Source organism: Takifugu rubripes, chromosome 18 (genome assembly GCF_901000725.2).
Source record: "Takifugu rubripes chromosome 18, fTakRub1.2, whole genome shotgun sequence".
NCBI lineage: Eukaryota > Metazoa > Chordata > Actinopteri > Tetraodontiformes > Tetraodontidae > Takifugu > Takifugu rubripes.
Genome location: NC_042302.1, coordinates 9,834,814 through 9,850,398, shown reverse-complemented (window position 1 = coordinate 9,850,398; position 15,585 = coordinate 9,834,814). Strand labels below are relative to the sequence as shown.

Below are 15,585 nucleotides of genomic sequence, written 5' to 3'. Positions count from 1 at the left end.
CACCAGCAGCTGAACATGGAACACGTGATCTGATCAGAGATGGAGCCCAGATGTTGGGGGGGCAGATGTGTGTGTGTGTGGGGGGGGCAGATGTGTGTGTGTGTGTGTGTGTGGGGGGGGGGGGGGCAGATGTGTGTGTGTGTGGGGGGGGGCAGATGTGTGTGTGTGTGGGGGGGCAGATGTGTGTGTGTGTGTGTGTGGGGGGGGGGGCAGATGTGTGTGTGTGTGTGTGTGGGGGGGGGGGCAGATGTGTGTGTGTGTGTGTGTGTGTGTGTGAGGGGGGGGGCAGGTGTGTGTGTGTGTGGGGGGGGCAGATGTGTGTGTGTGTGTGTGTGGGGGGGGGGCAGATGTGTGTGTGTGTGTGTGTGTGTGAGGGGGGGGCAGGTGTGTGTGTGTGTGTGGGGGGCAGATGTGTGTGTGTGTGTGTGTGGGGGGGGGGCAGATGTGTGTGTGTGTGTGTGTGTGTGAGGGGGGGGCAGGTGTGTGTGTGTGTGGGGGGGGGCAGATGTGTGTGTGTGTGTGGGGGGGGGGCAGATGTGTGTGTGTGTGTGGGGGGGGGGGCAGATGTGTGTGTGTGTGTGTGTGTGGCTGCCCTCAACGAGCCACAGGTGACCCGGCGCCAGGTGACCTGACCTGCTTTAAAAGGTCAAGGGTCACACACGCTCCTCCAACCCAGCTGCATTTGACAGACAGTAAAAACCTCGACTATGATTCAAAGATGAAGCGATGCGACAAAAGCTCGAGTCATTTCTGAGGGCGCCACAGGTCACTCCCAGACACAGGTGAACAGCTGCAGAGACCAGACTGACTTTAAGCTAACGTGAACAGACCATCGATCAGCTCTGAGACCATTCAGGAAAATACTGACAAGCACAGACGAGCAGGTCATTAGATCAAGGTTACATTTAATAAAATAGTGCCGTTAGCTCAGGTAACCAGTCACATCATGAACATTCATCTACGAACAGGAAAGCTGCAGCTTATCTAACACTGGATGCTAACACTTAGCACGTGAGGCTAACAGCAGCCGCACTTGGTGCCCGCAGTTAAACCATGTTTAGGTTGTTTGGCGTCTTCAACCATGGAGCTACTGAGGAGCCAGATGAGTGAAGCAGCCGCCGCTCTGACGTCAGCGACGCCGCTCCGACGTCAGCGCAGAGCTGCAACAGTGGACTGGATTAATGTTTGCTAGCCAGGCTAACACTGCGGCCTGTGGGTCAGCCAGCGCTAACAGCTAACAGCTAACAGTCGTCCAGCAGGTTTTCCTGCCAGATCATCAGAAAATCGCTGTAAAGTCACAGAAAACACGACGGATTGCACCATCACTTTGTAACTGGTTCTACGTTTCCATGACAACAGAGGCGACGGGACAGTTTGCTGAGTTCAAAACGGCGTGTTGGACAGGTGAGTCGGCACATTCCTCCGGCTCCTCAGACGATCCGCTCAACACGCCGAGGAGGAGGAAGTGCAGAGGACGGACACATCCCAGTTCCCTCAACAGGCTCCTCCCCCAGGCCTGACTGGGTGTCCACCACACGTGGCGGGCCGTGTGCAGAACTATGACCTCATCAACCACGGGCTCAGGTCCAGGTTCTTCTCGGTGTGGCTGGACCGGCTCACTGGCCCGTTTCTGCAGCCGCTTCGTACAGACTCAGGGCGTGATGGACAAACTCGTACTGCTCCCCAGTCTGGATCATCCCCCCCCTGCACAGAACCAGTCGGTCAGCGGGACTGGAAAACGGCGTCGGGAAGGTTTCAACGCTCTCACCTGTCGGCTCGCAGCTGGCAGGTGATGCTCAGCACGTCCACCACGCCCTCCAGCTCCAGCTGCCGACAGCCTATCGTCGTGGCGATGAAGCAGCCGGTCCGGCCGATCCCGGCGCTGCAGAAGGCAGAGGATTGTGGGTAAGCGGGTCAGGCTGCAGCGGTGGTGGGAGCGGGCGTACCTGCAGTGGACCACGACCGGGCCCCCGCCGGCCGCCCGTCTGTCCGCCTCCACGTCGGCCATCAGCTGCAGCAGCGGCAGCGTGGAGTCGGGGGTCTTGTGGTCGGGCCAGGACGTGTACCAGTAGTGCTGCAGGACACGGGTTTGGTTCCCACACTGCAGAGTGCAGACGCTCTGGTTAGACGGTGACCCGGGTCGGCCCGAACACACACACGTCCAGGTACCTTCAGCGTGAGGCTGCGCGTGCTGTAGTGCTCGCACTCCCTGAGCCCGCCGACCAGAACCTCCACCTTCCCGTAGATGCCTCTCTTCTCGGGCCAGTACAGAACACACTTCTGCACAGACAGAGCTCAGTTGGTGCGGCTGGACCAGAACCCTGTTCTGTTCACCAGAACCTTCACCTGCGTGGATTCTCACGTGCAAACGCTCACCTCGTTCTTCTCCTTCAGCTTGGTGATCATGACGATGGCGGGCGCCTCCTCCTGCCACGCCATCTGCCAGAAGTCGTTGACCGTGTTCACCATCGGACCCTGGGTGGCGATGAACGCCCTCTCGTCACCACGGTAACCCTGGGACACAACAGCGTTAGCATCCTGCTGCAGCTGTCGCCACGTCCCTAAAACACGCCATCACTTCAACGTGTGTGTGTGAGGAGGCGTTTGGTGTCGAGGGTTCTACGTGGTTCTGGACGTGTTCGGGTCTTCTGCTCGATTGCACAACAGGATGAGGCGGTTTGTTTCTGTCAGAAAAACGGTTTCACTGCGACTTCCTGACAGGAAGCCGGTCTATTGTACAGCACACTTTCACCGTGCACGCGTGTGTGAGTGTGTGTGAGTGTGTGTGTGTGTGCGTGAGCCGACATTCCACCAGACTGAGGTGATGATGCGAGCCCATCAGCCTCGCTCCTGTGACATCACCACCGCTGCTGTGAACGCTCCACAGGTGACTCACACGTATGTAGTTGGCGTTGATGTAGGAGCTCAGAGGGTCGTTGAGGCTCTTTGACTTCAGAACGACTCTGGAATGAGGGTCTGGAAAACAAGGACATCACACTGCTCAGCCTGGAGAGACCAGGGCCACAATCAACCAGGAACCAACTGGGTCCCGGCTGGCTCGCAGTTCTGGCCGAGTTTGTCTTTAAACTCGGTCCAAATATTATTAGTTCTGCACCAGCAGAGACAACACACACTGGACGGAGGAAGCAGCATGAGGGACAGGTGAGCATTCCTGGCTCCTGATTGGCCGGATGGAAGGAAGGAAGGAACACCCACCCGTCACTTTTGAACCAATAAACCCGCCCACTCTGAAAAACACGAGGAACAATTATAGCGTGCGCGCGTGTGTGTGCGCGCGTGTGTGTGTGTTACGTAACGTCTTAATCAGGCCGAACGTTCCGGCCGCTGTGAGAACAAACTGTTCTGAGGAAAATCTATTGTGTGAGACTTTGTGTGCGTGTTGAGCTGAGAAGGCAGGAGCAGCGCCGGGATCCGTCCAGGCTCGTTCCGACGCTCCGGCCCAGCCACTTCCTGCTATTTCAAGGTGACGGCAGGTATTTCTACATGATGGCCGTCGCCCTGACGACGGGCAGACTGTACTCACTGGGCAGGATGGTCTTGTACCGGTTCTTGGTCCCGTGGTTTGGGATGTCCAGTTCTTTGGGATCGATGAAATTCATGGGGATTTCCTGAAACAGTCAGTAACCATCAAGTGAGTGGGAGCCAGTCCCCCCGGGGGCCAGCAGGGGGCGCCCCTCCGCTGGATCAAGGTTCTGGTGTGTGTCTCACAGCAAACTCGGCCTGCAGCTTGTGCGTGTTGTTGACGAGGTCGTGCACTTGCTGGCGCGTCAGGGGCCGACTTGCCGACAGCAGGTATTCCCTGGCAGCGGCTTCTCTGGGGGTTACCACGGCAACAGTCATGGGTTCCACCGAGCCCAGCGCAGACATGTCCAACACCAGAGAGACGTTGGAGCCCCGTCTGGAGGAGACAACAGAGCACCATCAGGCCCCGAGCCCCATCCTGACACCTCCAGCTAAACACAAGTGAAACAAGACCAAGAAATATGAGGCCTGATCTGTGTGTGTGTGTGTGTGTGTGTGTGTGTGTGTGTGTGTGTGTGCGTGTGTGTGTGTGTGTGTGTGTGTGTGTGTTTATTCCTCCTCATCTAAATGCTGATTGGCTGTCACCCAGACAGGAGACACACACACACGTACAAAGAAACCAAGAAAAACATCCTGTTCTCACTCTCAGCCCTCCAGCTTCCGTCCTGTTTGGGCCTTAAAGGCTTCACAGGCCTCAGCGGAGAGCCAGGGAACTGAAGCGCCCGAGAGGCCCGAACCCACCAACTAGGACGGAAGAGTTCTGAGATAAAGTCTGACAGGCTGGACCGGGAGCGGAGGAGCCGATAAAAAGGTTTTCTTTTCAGTTTTACAACCACTTAGAAGGAAAATGAACACAAACACTCTTTCACCAGCTCCTCGCAGGCGGGGGGGGGGGGCATTAGTGCAGAGGTCACACACACACACACACACACACACACACACACACGCCCACACACACACAGGGTCTGGAGGGCAGGAAGTTACCTTTCCTGAAGTCCTGCTGCAGGTTTCATCTTGAAAGGGGAGGGGCAAAGCTTCAGGTCGTGGTTGGTTGTTATAGCAACGCTGTTGTCAGTGAGAACTGGGACAGGCCTGGATGGAGAATCACAGAATCACCGCTAAATTAGCTGCGAGCACCAGCTCAGAATGGTGCCGAGGTCCCGATCACTTCCTGTCTACAGCAGGTGGCGCTGTGGCTTCAGAGTAGCCGATAGATACACCAACCCTGGACTGGGTTTACTGGTGGACCGGTCTGGACCAGCCTTCTGTTTGGCTGGAGCAGAACCAGCAACAGAACAAACACAAAGAAGCTGCCAGACAGAATCCAGTCGTGTTAGCTGTAGCATTAGCTGTAGCACTGCTAAGCTAATCAGCTACCAGCTGAACTCGGGACCCTGAACTGCCACGACCTCCGTCCTCATCGTGTGTTAAATTTGTACCGACTGACCTGGACACAGGGGGAGCGAGGTGGCGGCAGGCTGTGATTGGCTGCTGCTGGGGGGTGGGCGTGGCTACAGCTGGCGGGAGCGCAGCTTGGACCATGCTTCCTGATGATGGAAGCTGAAGGCAAACACATTGTTACCACAGATGAGAAACTCTGAACTGAAAATAATGTGTTGTTTATTGCTGACCTTGGTGCCCTTTGACCTCTGAGCGGAGTCTGGGGGGCCAGGGTGGCTCAGGTCCTGACCGTGGCGCGGCGCTTTTACCGCTGTGTCAGAAAGTTGAACCTTCTCCTTCAGTTGGTACAAAACCTGGAGGTGATCGAGAGGTGTTGGGGGAGAACAGCTGCCTGGACACAGCTGCATCGCCCCCTGGTGGACAGGTGCTGCACAAGCACTCATGTCTCAGCTCAACCAAATGATTCTGTTTGAATATTCAGGTCTGTGTCAGTGACCTGACTGGAGTTCAACCTGCAACCCCCTTCGGAGGAAAGTGGTGTGTCTATTGAGCAGATGCCACCTTCAGAGGTGTTTCCCCTCTGACGCAGCACTCACTGTTCTTTACTCTCAACATGTCTGTCACCCTAAAGCTCAGCATCAGGCATCCTAACATCTGCTCAGCATCAGGCATCCTAACATCTGCTCAGCATCAGGCATCCTAACATCTGCTCAGCATCAGGCATCCTAACATCTGCTCAGCATCAGGCATCCTAACATCTGCTCAACATCAGGCATCCTAACATCTGCTCAACATCAGGCATCCTAACATCTGCTCAACATCAGGCATCCTAACATCTGCTCAGCATCAGGCATCCTAACATCTGCTCAACATCAGGCATCCTAACATCTGCTCAGCATCAGGCATCCTAACATCTGCTCAGGAGGAACAAAAGCCAGCAAGATCACAGGATCAATGGGATTGAGCGTTTCTTGCTCGCGGGCGCCCCCGTGAGGACGACCCGGCGCACTGCAACACCCGTAAACACACGGTCTGTGTGGTTGTATTCACATATTACCATCAAGCAGGTGGTGATGATGATGAAGATGGTGAAGAAGAGGACGAGTGCATAAAAACCTTCTAGGTTCCACACGGGGTCCCTCTGCCCATCCTGCAGGACGTTCTTCTGCAGGAGACAGAATGATTAAAGTCGCGGCGGCGTCCAACAGACACGAGGACAACAGCTGTCAGGAGACAGCGACTGAGTTTGGCCTCCTGGAGGCTTTGGGTTCGTTAGTGCTGCGGCCGCGGCCTCTCTGGACTCCTCCAGAACCTATAAACCCTCCACATCTGTCCCCCGAGCAGCAGCAGCCGCTTCCTCCTGTGGAGCTCAGCTCTGAACACAAACCTCTGTGGAGATCTCAGTGATGCCCCAGTGTCCCAGGTGTTGGTGCAGGACCCTGATGTTCAGGGCCTGGATGACCTCCTCGGCGGGGCGGGGCTCAGAGAGGCCCGGCCCGGCGGAGGACACGAACAGCTCGATGCCGTTCTTCTCCTCCTGGAAGAGAGGAGCACGATTCCAATCATCGTTCCACAGAGCATCAACGTGGAGGAACGCGCCTCTTACGTTCAGCCTGTGGATGTGCACTTGTCCCGCAGCAACACCCAACGCTGCTGCCACGCCTTCCCGAAACCACAGAAGAAGACTGATGTTCAGCCTCCTCACATCCACAGCCAGGACCTGCGGACAAAGTTCTGCGTTGGTTCTGCAGCTGATTGGACCCCACCTGCTCCCAGTCCTCACACATTTAATATGCATGAATATTAACGTCAACGGAGAAAATTAAAATGTTGAAAGCTTTTAGAAATGACATGTGTCTTCATCATCATCATCATCATCATCACGAGGAGGAACAGCCTTCTTCTCCTGGACCACTGATCTGGGTTCAGCTGAGACGCACCTACTGACACACACAAGGATGGTCCAGAACAGATGTCCCCTCAAGCATAGGAGACAGGATGTACAGTCCACACACACACACACACACACACACACACACACACACACACACACACACACACACACACTAATCTGGCTAATGTGGAGCACTTCCATCCCTGCCTGTTTGGACACCCAACAGCCATCATGACACCCCTGACCTCTGACCTCTGACCCGACTCAATCAATTCAGATCATACAAATCAAAAACCGGTGAAAACAACCAGCAGCCATCAAACCTGTCAGCTCCATGATGCTGGAAGCACTGGTGTCGTCCTCCAGCCTTCAGTAAACATCTGGATAAACCACCAGTAAACATCTGGATAAACAACAACCAACCAGCTTCTCCTGAAATCCCGTCTGACCTCAGCAGCTCTTCATCCGTCGTCCAGCTCAAACCCGACTGGTGCTGCTGCTCTGGTTGTTCCCATATTAAATTAAGTGGCAACAGAACATGTTGTTTCATCCATTAGCAGCCTCCCACACACACACACACACGCACACACACACACGCACACACACACACACACAGACACACGCACGCACACACACGCACACACACACACACAGACACACACACACACACACGCACACACACACACACGCACGCACACACACACACACACACACACGCACACACACACACACAGACACACGCACACACACACAGACAACCACACACACACACACACGCACACACACACACAGACACACGCACACACACACACACGCACGCACACACACACACACACACACACACACACGCACACACACACACACAGACACACGCACACACACACAGACAACCACACACACACACACACACGCACACACACACGCACACACTCTCTCACTCACACACACACGCACACACACGCACACACACACAGACACACGCACGCACGCACACACACACAGACACACACACACACACAGACACACGCACGCACACACACACGCACACACACACACAGCTTATCCTATTATCTGTGTAACCGTCTGCTCTGTTGAACAAACTCATTTTTTCAGTCACGAAAACAAACGTGAAAACCAAGAACACGTGAGGAACACGCGTGTGTCCATCACCACCGCTCAGCTTTACGTGCTTGGCCACCATGTGAAAGCAGCTCAGAAACTAAAGTTCTGGTTCCTTGAGATGAACCAGAGGATGATCAATTCCCAGTTTTCCCTTTGATGTAAAAGTTAAAAACCAGTTCAAACGAGTCATTTAGAAAAAGAATCTTACCGTGCAAACATGTGACCAGCCTGAAGATCAGAGGTGAGGACCTGGGAGCAGCGGAGCCGGGAGAGCTTTCACTCCGTTTCCTGATCTAACCTTCCATTAGGGCTGAACGCTGCCGCCTGATTGGCTGCCCGAGCTAATCCCATTATCCTGCTGGACTTCCTGTCAGGATCAGGCGCTATTTCTGTCCCTGTCCCTCCTTCAGGCCAAAACATTCATTTATTGGTGGCGTCCCACCACAAGCAGGTTTTCCTGCTCTTGGCTCTCGCTCTCGAACGCCTGATAATGGACGACGGCGTGGTTCCCCCCCGGCTGTTGGTGTGTGTCCCAACGCCGCTTCTTCACACACCTGGTTTCATTCAGCAGCACCTTTCATGTCACCTTATCTCTGTATGACCGTCGCTGGAAGCTCACCATTGTTAGCATCAAGCTAACATGTTGAGCTGCTGTAGCCCCGCCCACACACACACACACACACTCTAACTGGCTTATAGGGGATCTGATTTGGACCAAGTCGGTATCAGAAGGGTGGAGGTGGGTAAATGGTTCTAAATCCAACCTGAACAATGAACCAGCAGCAGCTGGACGCCAACGACGCCATTGATCAGGAATCATTGATCCTGGAGGTCAAACATCCAGGAGGATCATTCACACACGATGGTGAGTTGAGCTGCATCTCTGCAGGGGAAACGTGAGCGTCACGTGAAGCTGAATGAGACCACACACACACACACACACACACACACACACACACACACACACACACACACACACACACACACACACACACACACACACACACACACACACACGGCTGAATGTGTGAGTTGATGTGAGGTCAGATTATTCACACTTGACTTGTTTCTTTGGGGGGAAATGTGCAGATTTAAAATCAGTCAATTCCTGCTTTGATGTTCATTTAGTCAACAACTAACTTGTCTCCATGGCAACAAGCAGCTAAACAGGTACGACTTCAGCATCTTGCAACCATCCCAGCTGTTCATGGTCCTCTTCTGAAGCATCACAGAACCACAACGGTCAGAACCACCACGGTCAGAACCACCATGGTCAGAACCACCATGGTCAGAACCACCACGGTCAGCAGACATGTCAGAACCACCACGGTCAGAACCACCACAGTCAGCAGACATGTCAGAACCACCATGGTCAGAACCACCACGGTCAGAACCACCACAGCCAGCAGACATGTCAGAACCACCACGGTCAGAACCACCACGGTCAGAACCACCACAGTCAGCAGACATGTCAGAACCACCACGGTCAGAACCACCACGGTCAGAACCACCACAGCCAGAACCACCACAGTCAGCAGACATGTCAGAACCACCACGGTCAGAACCACCACGGTCAGAACCACCACAGCCAGAACCACCACAGTCAGCAGACATGTCAGAACCACCACGGTCAGAACCACCACGGTCAGAACCACCACGGTCAGAACCACCACGGTCCGCTCTCCCTCAGCTTGCAGCTCCTGATTGTTCACCCAGGAAACATTTCTGAGGCTTAAAAATGCTCTCAAGCTTCCATCAGAGGTTCCTCAGTGACAGAACGCAGCAGCCTGGGGGAGAGGTCATGTGACCAAGCAGGAAGTGTATTAACACAGAAAAGTGTTACGCAAGCCTCCATTAATAAAAAGAGAAGAGCTGACACCAGATGGAAGCCTGGTGGAATCAAAGCCATCACAGAAGACGGGAGCCTGCAGCTTCAGAGAGGTTCAGCCTGACTCGTTTCCATGAGACCTTTCCTGCCCCCCCCCGAGGCTCAGCCCCAGCCCACCAGGCTGCTGCTGGATGCTTCATCCATTCCAGTCCATCTGCTTTTGCTTTAGCTGAGCTGGGTCCACTGGGTTTATTTTGTGTTGTGTCATGTGCGCTGATCCGATTTTCCATGTGAGGGGCTGAGAGAGCCTGAAGCCCTCCAGAGCCTGGATTCATGTGTTCATCCATCTCATCCACCGTTCCACCCGCCTGTTTCTCAACATCACCCTGAAGGTCACTGCTGCTTCACTTATGTAATCACCTATTGTGAAGGTAAGTGGGTCTCTCTCCCTCTCCAGCGCAGTCACCCGTGTTGCTATGGTAACCGAGTTGCTGCAGCAACAGAGGAGTCAGCACATCCTTGTCCATCATTCATTTTGTCTGCTTCCAACCTGTGGCCCCCTTCAGGAAGGAGACCTTCTCTCAGGAAGACATCCTGCCCTCCTCAGCTCCCCTCAGGGAGGTTCACGCCAGCGTCTGATGGAACCACACGCAGATGTTTTCAAGTGTGCTGCAGTTTCTGACTCCATTTAAAGCCAGTATCGACCAAAGCTCCCGGAGCTCCGCTCAACCGTAACAGCGCGTCCTCACAACCAGCCAATCAGGAGGCAGAGTACTCACCACGGTTACCAGGTGCCGTCCTGACACCTCGCTGGTCTCAGGCTGCACCTGCTCATGTGGCCGTGCCAGCAGATTGAGGGCTGCCTGCCCACCATCAATGGGCTCCTGATCCAAGCCAGGCTCCTGATCCAAGCCAGGCTCCTGATCCAAGCCAGGCTCCTGATCCAAGCCAGGCTCCTGATCCAAGCCAGGCTCCAGGAGAGCAGCTGGCGTCCATCGGGCTAACGGAGCAGGGCGAGCCCGACGGTGGTGGCGGAGGTGCTGCGGGCGAGCTTCTGGAAGAGCATCCTCGCCACGTGGGCGGTGGAGATGGGGAGAGTGGCGAGACGGAAAGAGATAGATCCCACGATCACCAGAAGAAGCTTCTGAGGAGGAGAGAGCAGAGAGGTTGTTAGGGCTGATTTTTGCTCCATATGCAGGAGACGTGGTAACGTTGTGAAACGCCATTTTCTGGCTCATACGGGAGCCAACAGTGATCTAGAAACCAACAGAACCATGAGGTTCCTCCCAATTAAAGGGGAGAATCCCACAGCTGAGACACTGAACAGCTCCTCCAGAACAGGACTGCATAATTCATCTTGAAGCTTTATTTATCCTGCAGCGAAGGCGTCTATTTAAAGACGACGCGCCAGCGTCCGCCGCTAAGGAGACGCTTCCTTCCTGTGAGGGATGCTGAACCCTGAAGGTGAAGCCTCTGCTCCTTAGGTGAGCTGAGCATCACCTGTGCACCAGCTCTGGTTTCCAGCCCGTCTCGGGCCAGCAGCATCACAATCAGACAGGACTGAACAGATAACCTGGTTAAACATCTTCAGGCTGATGAAGACTGACCCGTGCGTCATTCCACATGTGACGTGAACATGAAGCAGAAGGTTCCTTTTCCTTCTCCGAGGTGGACGAGTTCACTCTGGTCTCACACAGATGAATATTTTACATGTAAAGAGTAGAAACACGTGCACGAGCCATTTCCTGACGTTGTGCCTTGTCTGCCCACCGTGCATGGTTGGGTTGGTCACCACTGGTAATGATGCATTGTGGGATATTTCCTCCACAGCTGGTGTGTGAGCACACACACCAGGACCGATGGGAACTGAACCAACCTGTCTAAAGCTGCCGATCTCGCCCACAGTCCAACGCAGTCCTGCAGGGACAGACCCGACCCAGCCGCCGTCTGGGGGACGTCTCACAATGATGCAATAATGGAGGCGGCAATTAATAGTTCACCAGAGGAGACAATTAATGTCAGCCTGGCGTCTGATTGTGAGGCTTCACAACAACAGGGCGCTTCAGCTGTGATCAATATTTCATTAAAGCACCAGCATCAAAGCTCCTTGAGCCCAGTCCCAGGACGCATAAACACCAGGGTCCAGTCTGCTCCAGCGGCGCCATGTCGCTCCTGTCAAGTCCTTTCACACATACATGTGCAAATTTAGCGTAAATTTAGAGTATTTGGGATCAACTCACACACACGGAGGGAGGATTTCAGCCTCCAATGTCAATATTTTCAACGTCGCCACTGTTAAATATCCGAAACTAGTCGGTTCCCGTTTTTAGGAGCAGAAGAAGACTGAATGGTGCATTTGGCCAGTGCCTGGCGTGCGTGTGCGTGTGCGTGATCAGAGGCGACATGCAAACAGCAGAGCCTCACCTGTGATCAGCCACTGTGTCCATATTAAAGCCAGTAGCCCCGACATGGTGCGCAGCCCTCCTCTTCCTCGGCCCATCCTTCCTCTCAGCTCAGCTCAGCTTCACCTTCCGTCGCCGAGACGCATCAAGAAAATGGACGTGTCGCTGTCTCCGTGACGGAGGCGCGCGCGGAGCCGCGCGGAGGGTCGCACCTACACCGACCGCTCGCGACGGCGCTTCCCCGCCCTGCGGTGTCCTGCTGCGGCCCGGCGGCGCGAGAGACGCCGCTGATGGGGAGGAAACGGGAGGGGGGGGGCTTGGAACCAGCAACCTTCGTCTTTTAAACGTGAACAATTACAACGAAAAAAATACAGGCAGGTTTCCTTTAATTACCTAGTTTTCACCTCTAGCTAAAAGCTCAGTATTCTCTAGTTTCTTCTTTCAAATCCCTTCACTATAAAACTGGGCTTCGATAACAGAGAACAGATAAGGAGGTCCACTTTAGGTTCTGTTGAGGTAAAAAAAAAAAAAAAAAAAAGAATCTTAGTAATAAGAGAAACTAACGAAAGTGAACGAAAGTGTCCGAAACATCTTGGCGGTTCTGCGGGTGTTCGGACCCAAAATGGCGCCCGGAACCGTCCAACTAATAATGTTCAACGTGACGGCAGATAGGAAATAAATATATTCCACAGAAGTACAAGCGGCTTGGATGTGCAGATATCAGCATATTTTCTTTCAGATGCTTCTATTTTCGTTTGACTTGATGGCAGCAGATTAAAAACGAATTAGGTCATTCTTTGACTTTCTAAGGTCTATTTGATTGTATCATATTTCTTATCGTATTTTCGTTTATTGTTGATAACGTTACTGCGCTTCAATTAAAGCTCTGCTTACCTTCACTTTGGAGGCCTGTGGTGGCTTTAATGCTCTGCTGCTGCCTGCCTGCCTGTCTGTCTGTCTGCCTGCCTGTCTGCCTGCCTGTCTGTCTGCCTGCCTGTCTGTCTGTCTGCCTGCCTGCCTGCCTGTCTGTCTGCCTGTCTGCCTGCCTGTCTGTCTGCCTGTCTGCCTGCCTGTCTGTCTGCCTGTCTGCCTGCCTGTCTGACTTTATGCTGTCTCCCTGACCAAGATCCTCACCTGGGTTCTCACCAGTTTCTCAACAGTTTCAAAGGTTCTTGGTTCCAATAAAACGCTTTTAGAACATTATCATCCACTGACTCTGCTAGTTAATCCACATTTGTTCCATCAAGTTTTCAATATTTTAAATGGGATCATTTCCGTGCTTGTTATGACGTCTCTTGTTTGATGTGGACTTTGGCGCCCTCTTCTGGTCAGAGTCTCCCACAGCCAAACCACGTGACAGAATTCATCTTAAAAACAGTTTTCCAAGAAAAATCTAATGTCCAGAGAACAGTATAATGATAAACTGTACAGCAGAACATTTTAATAAAAGGCTGTAAAGACAATTCAGATACAAACCTTTTTCATAAAAATAACATTGTTTGGCCATTGACCAGCAGGCCTATCAGCCATGTTAGCTTGGATGTTAGCAGCAAGCTAACTGTGTCAGCCTAACTCACTTGTGCTGCTGCAGCGTGGGGTCAGACTCATGAATAGAGATGCAGCATCGTGTATCGTGATCCAACAGCTGGAGCAGCCTGACAGTCACCTAAACACTCCTGACAGTGACGCCAACAGGCGGAGGACGATTCAGGCACAGTTTACAATATTTACACAATTTACACAGAAAAACAAAAGTGTTTACATCAGGGAGCTGCATTCTTAGAAACGTCTCTTCAGGGTGGAACAAATGTTGAGTTGATATCTGTTCCTGGTTTCCAACTGTGTTAGGGGCTAGGGTTAGGTTAGGTTAGGATTAGGGTTAAAGTTAGGGGTTAGGTTAGGTTAGGATTAGGGTTAAAGTTAGGGGTTAGGGTTAAAGTTAGGGGTTAGGTTAGGTTAGGATTAGGGTTAAAGTTAGGGGTTAGGGTTAAAGTTAGGGGTTAGGTTAGGTTAGGTTAGGATTAGGGTTAAAGTTAGGGGTTAGGGTTAAAGTTAGGGGTTAGGTTAGGTTAGGTTAGGATTAGGGTTAAAGTTAGGGGTTAGGGTTAAAGTTAGGGGTTAGGGTTAAAGTTAGGGGTTAGGTTAGGTTAGGTTAGGATTAGGGTTAAAGTTAGGGGTTAGGGTTAAAGTTAGGGGTTAGGGTTAAAGTTAGGGGTTAGGTTAGGTTAGGTTAGGATTAGGGTTAAAGTTAGGGGTTAGGGTTAAGTAGGTTAGGGTTAGGTTAGGTTAGGATTAGGGTTAAAGTTAGGGGTTAGGGTTAAAGTTAGGGGTTAGGGTTAAAGTTAGGGGTTAGGTTAGGTTAGGATTAGGGTTAAAGTTAGGGGTTAGGGTTAAAGTTAGGGGTTAGGTTAGGATTAGGGTTAAAGTTAGGGGTTAGGGTTAAAGTTAGGGGTTAGGTTAGGATTAGGGTTAAAGTTAGGGGTTAGGGTTAAAGTTAGGGGTTAGGTTAGGTTAGGATTAGGGTTAAAGTTAGGGGTTAGGGTTAAAGTTAGGGGTTAGGTTAGGTTAGGGTTAAAGTTAGGGGTTAGGGTTAGGGGTTAGGTTTAGGGTTAGATTAGGGTTAAAGTTAGGGGTTAGGGTTAGGGGTTAGGTTTAGGGTTAGGTTAGGTTTAAAGTTAGGGGTTAGGGTTGGGGGTGGCATTGAGCTCTGCTCTTATATTGTTTCCACTTCAGGGAAGCGATTCTGTGGAGGCCTCGAGACCACTTCCCTGATCTGGTATTGGACCAAAAATCCTTCAGAATCTTAAAAATCTGTGAGGAGCTCAATGGTCTGCTCCCATTAAAGAGCTGGAATTCCCAGGTCTGCATGTGATAAAAAGAATATTTGTATCTGTTTATTCGTGAACATGTCTGCTGGAGCAGAAGGAGACACTCTGAGAGAGGCCTTGCTCACCATCTGGTGTCCTGACGAGTGAGGACATCCCATTAAGAGTCCGGTAACCCAGTTTTGTCTTCTACACTCCGATAATCTTCTCTGGAATCCATCCAAGAGTTCCCGACCTTAAACACGGAGCACATTCCTGTGCAGTAACCTAACACCAGCTGTTAGCAACACATGCAGGAAAAGCTCGTTCCTGCCGTCTTAGCGTTTTAAATCTAACATTCTAAATTCTCAGATCATGTATCAGCCTTGTCCATGTTTATCCTCGCTCTTCCCAACAGCGAACCTGGGATTTATTGCCTTTTATTTATTTATTGTTTGAAGGGCCTTGAAAGGACCAGGGCCAAGAGGCTTTGGGACCTCTCCCACCCTCCCTTTATCCGCCCCCTACCAACGACCTTAAGATCATGATCTCTGAAACTTGTTAGGCTTTAAGCTTCCTGTCCGACCTCAA

General features: G+C 52.4%; 1 protein-coding gene across 3 annotated transcripts; it reads right to left on the bottom strand.

Moving 5' to 3' along the window:
• Positions 1-885: 885 nt before the first annotated feature.
• Positions 886-13,190, bottom strand: ptprr (protein tyrosine phosphatase receptor type R). Of its 3 annotated transcripts, XM_029825396.1 has the most exons (18): positions 13,085-13,190; positions 12,213-12,698; positions 10,763-10,932; positions 10,568-10,726; positions 6,551-6,664; positions 6,332-6,481; positions 6,002-6,109; positions 5,175-5,297; positions 4,991-5,103; positions 4,528-4,635; positions 3,730-3,919; positions 3,545-3,629; positions 2,897-2,976; positions 2,377-2,514; positions 2,170-2,280; positions 1,947-2,101; positions 1,769-1,882; positions 886-1,704 (listed from the first exon to the last, which is right to left on the bottom strand). In XM_029825396.1, exons 2-18 carry the CDS (start codon positions 12,286-12,288, stop codon positions 1,617-1,619), a joined length of 2,082 nt encoding a protein of 693 aa, XP_029681256.1. In that variant the 5' UTR covers positions 12,289-12,698; positions 13,085-13,190; the 3' UTR covers positions 886-1,616. The 3 variants fall into 3 exon arrangements, with proteins under 3 accessions (XP_029681256.1, XP_011616573.2, XP_011616576.2); XM_011618271.2 differs by having other exon boundaries at positions 10,568-10,932; XM_011618274.2 differs by having other exon boundaries at positions 10,568-10,932; positions 12,213-12,477; positions 13,085-13,174.
• Positions 13,191-15,585: the final 2,395 nt, after the last annotated feature.

Bases quoted from the DNA above. Each gene is read 5' to 3' on its own strand.
- ptprr (XM_011618271.2), bottom strand. From the start codon at position 12,288: ATGGGCCGAGGAAGAGGAGGGCTGCGCACCATGTCGGGGCTACTGGCT. The intron at 2,977-3,544 runs GTGAGTACAGTC...CTTGTTTTCCAG, and splicing joins GTACAAGACCATCCTGCCCA to ACCCTCATTCCAGAGTCGTT. The intron at 2,102-2,169 runs GTACCTGGACGT...TGCACTCTGCAG, and splicing joins CGCGCAGCCTCACGCTGAAG to TGTGGGAACCAAACCCGTGT.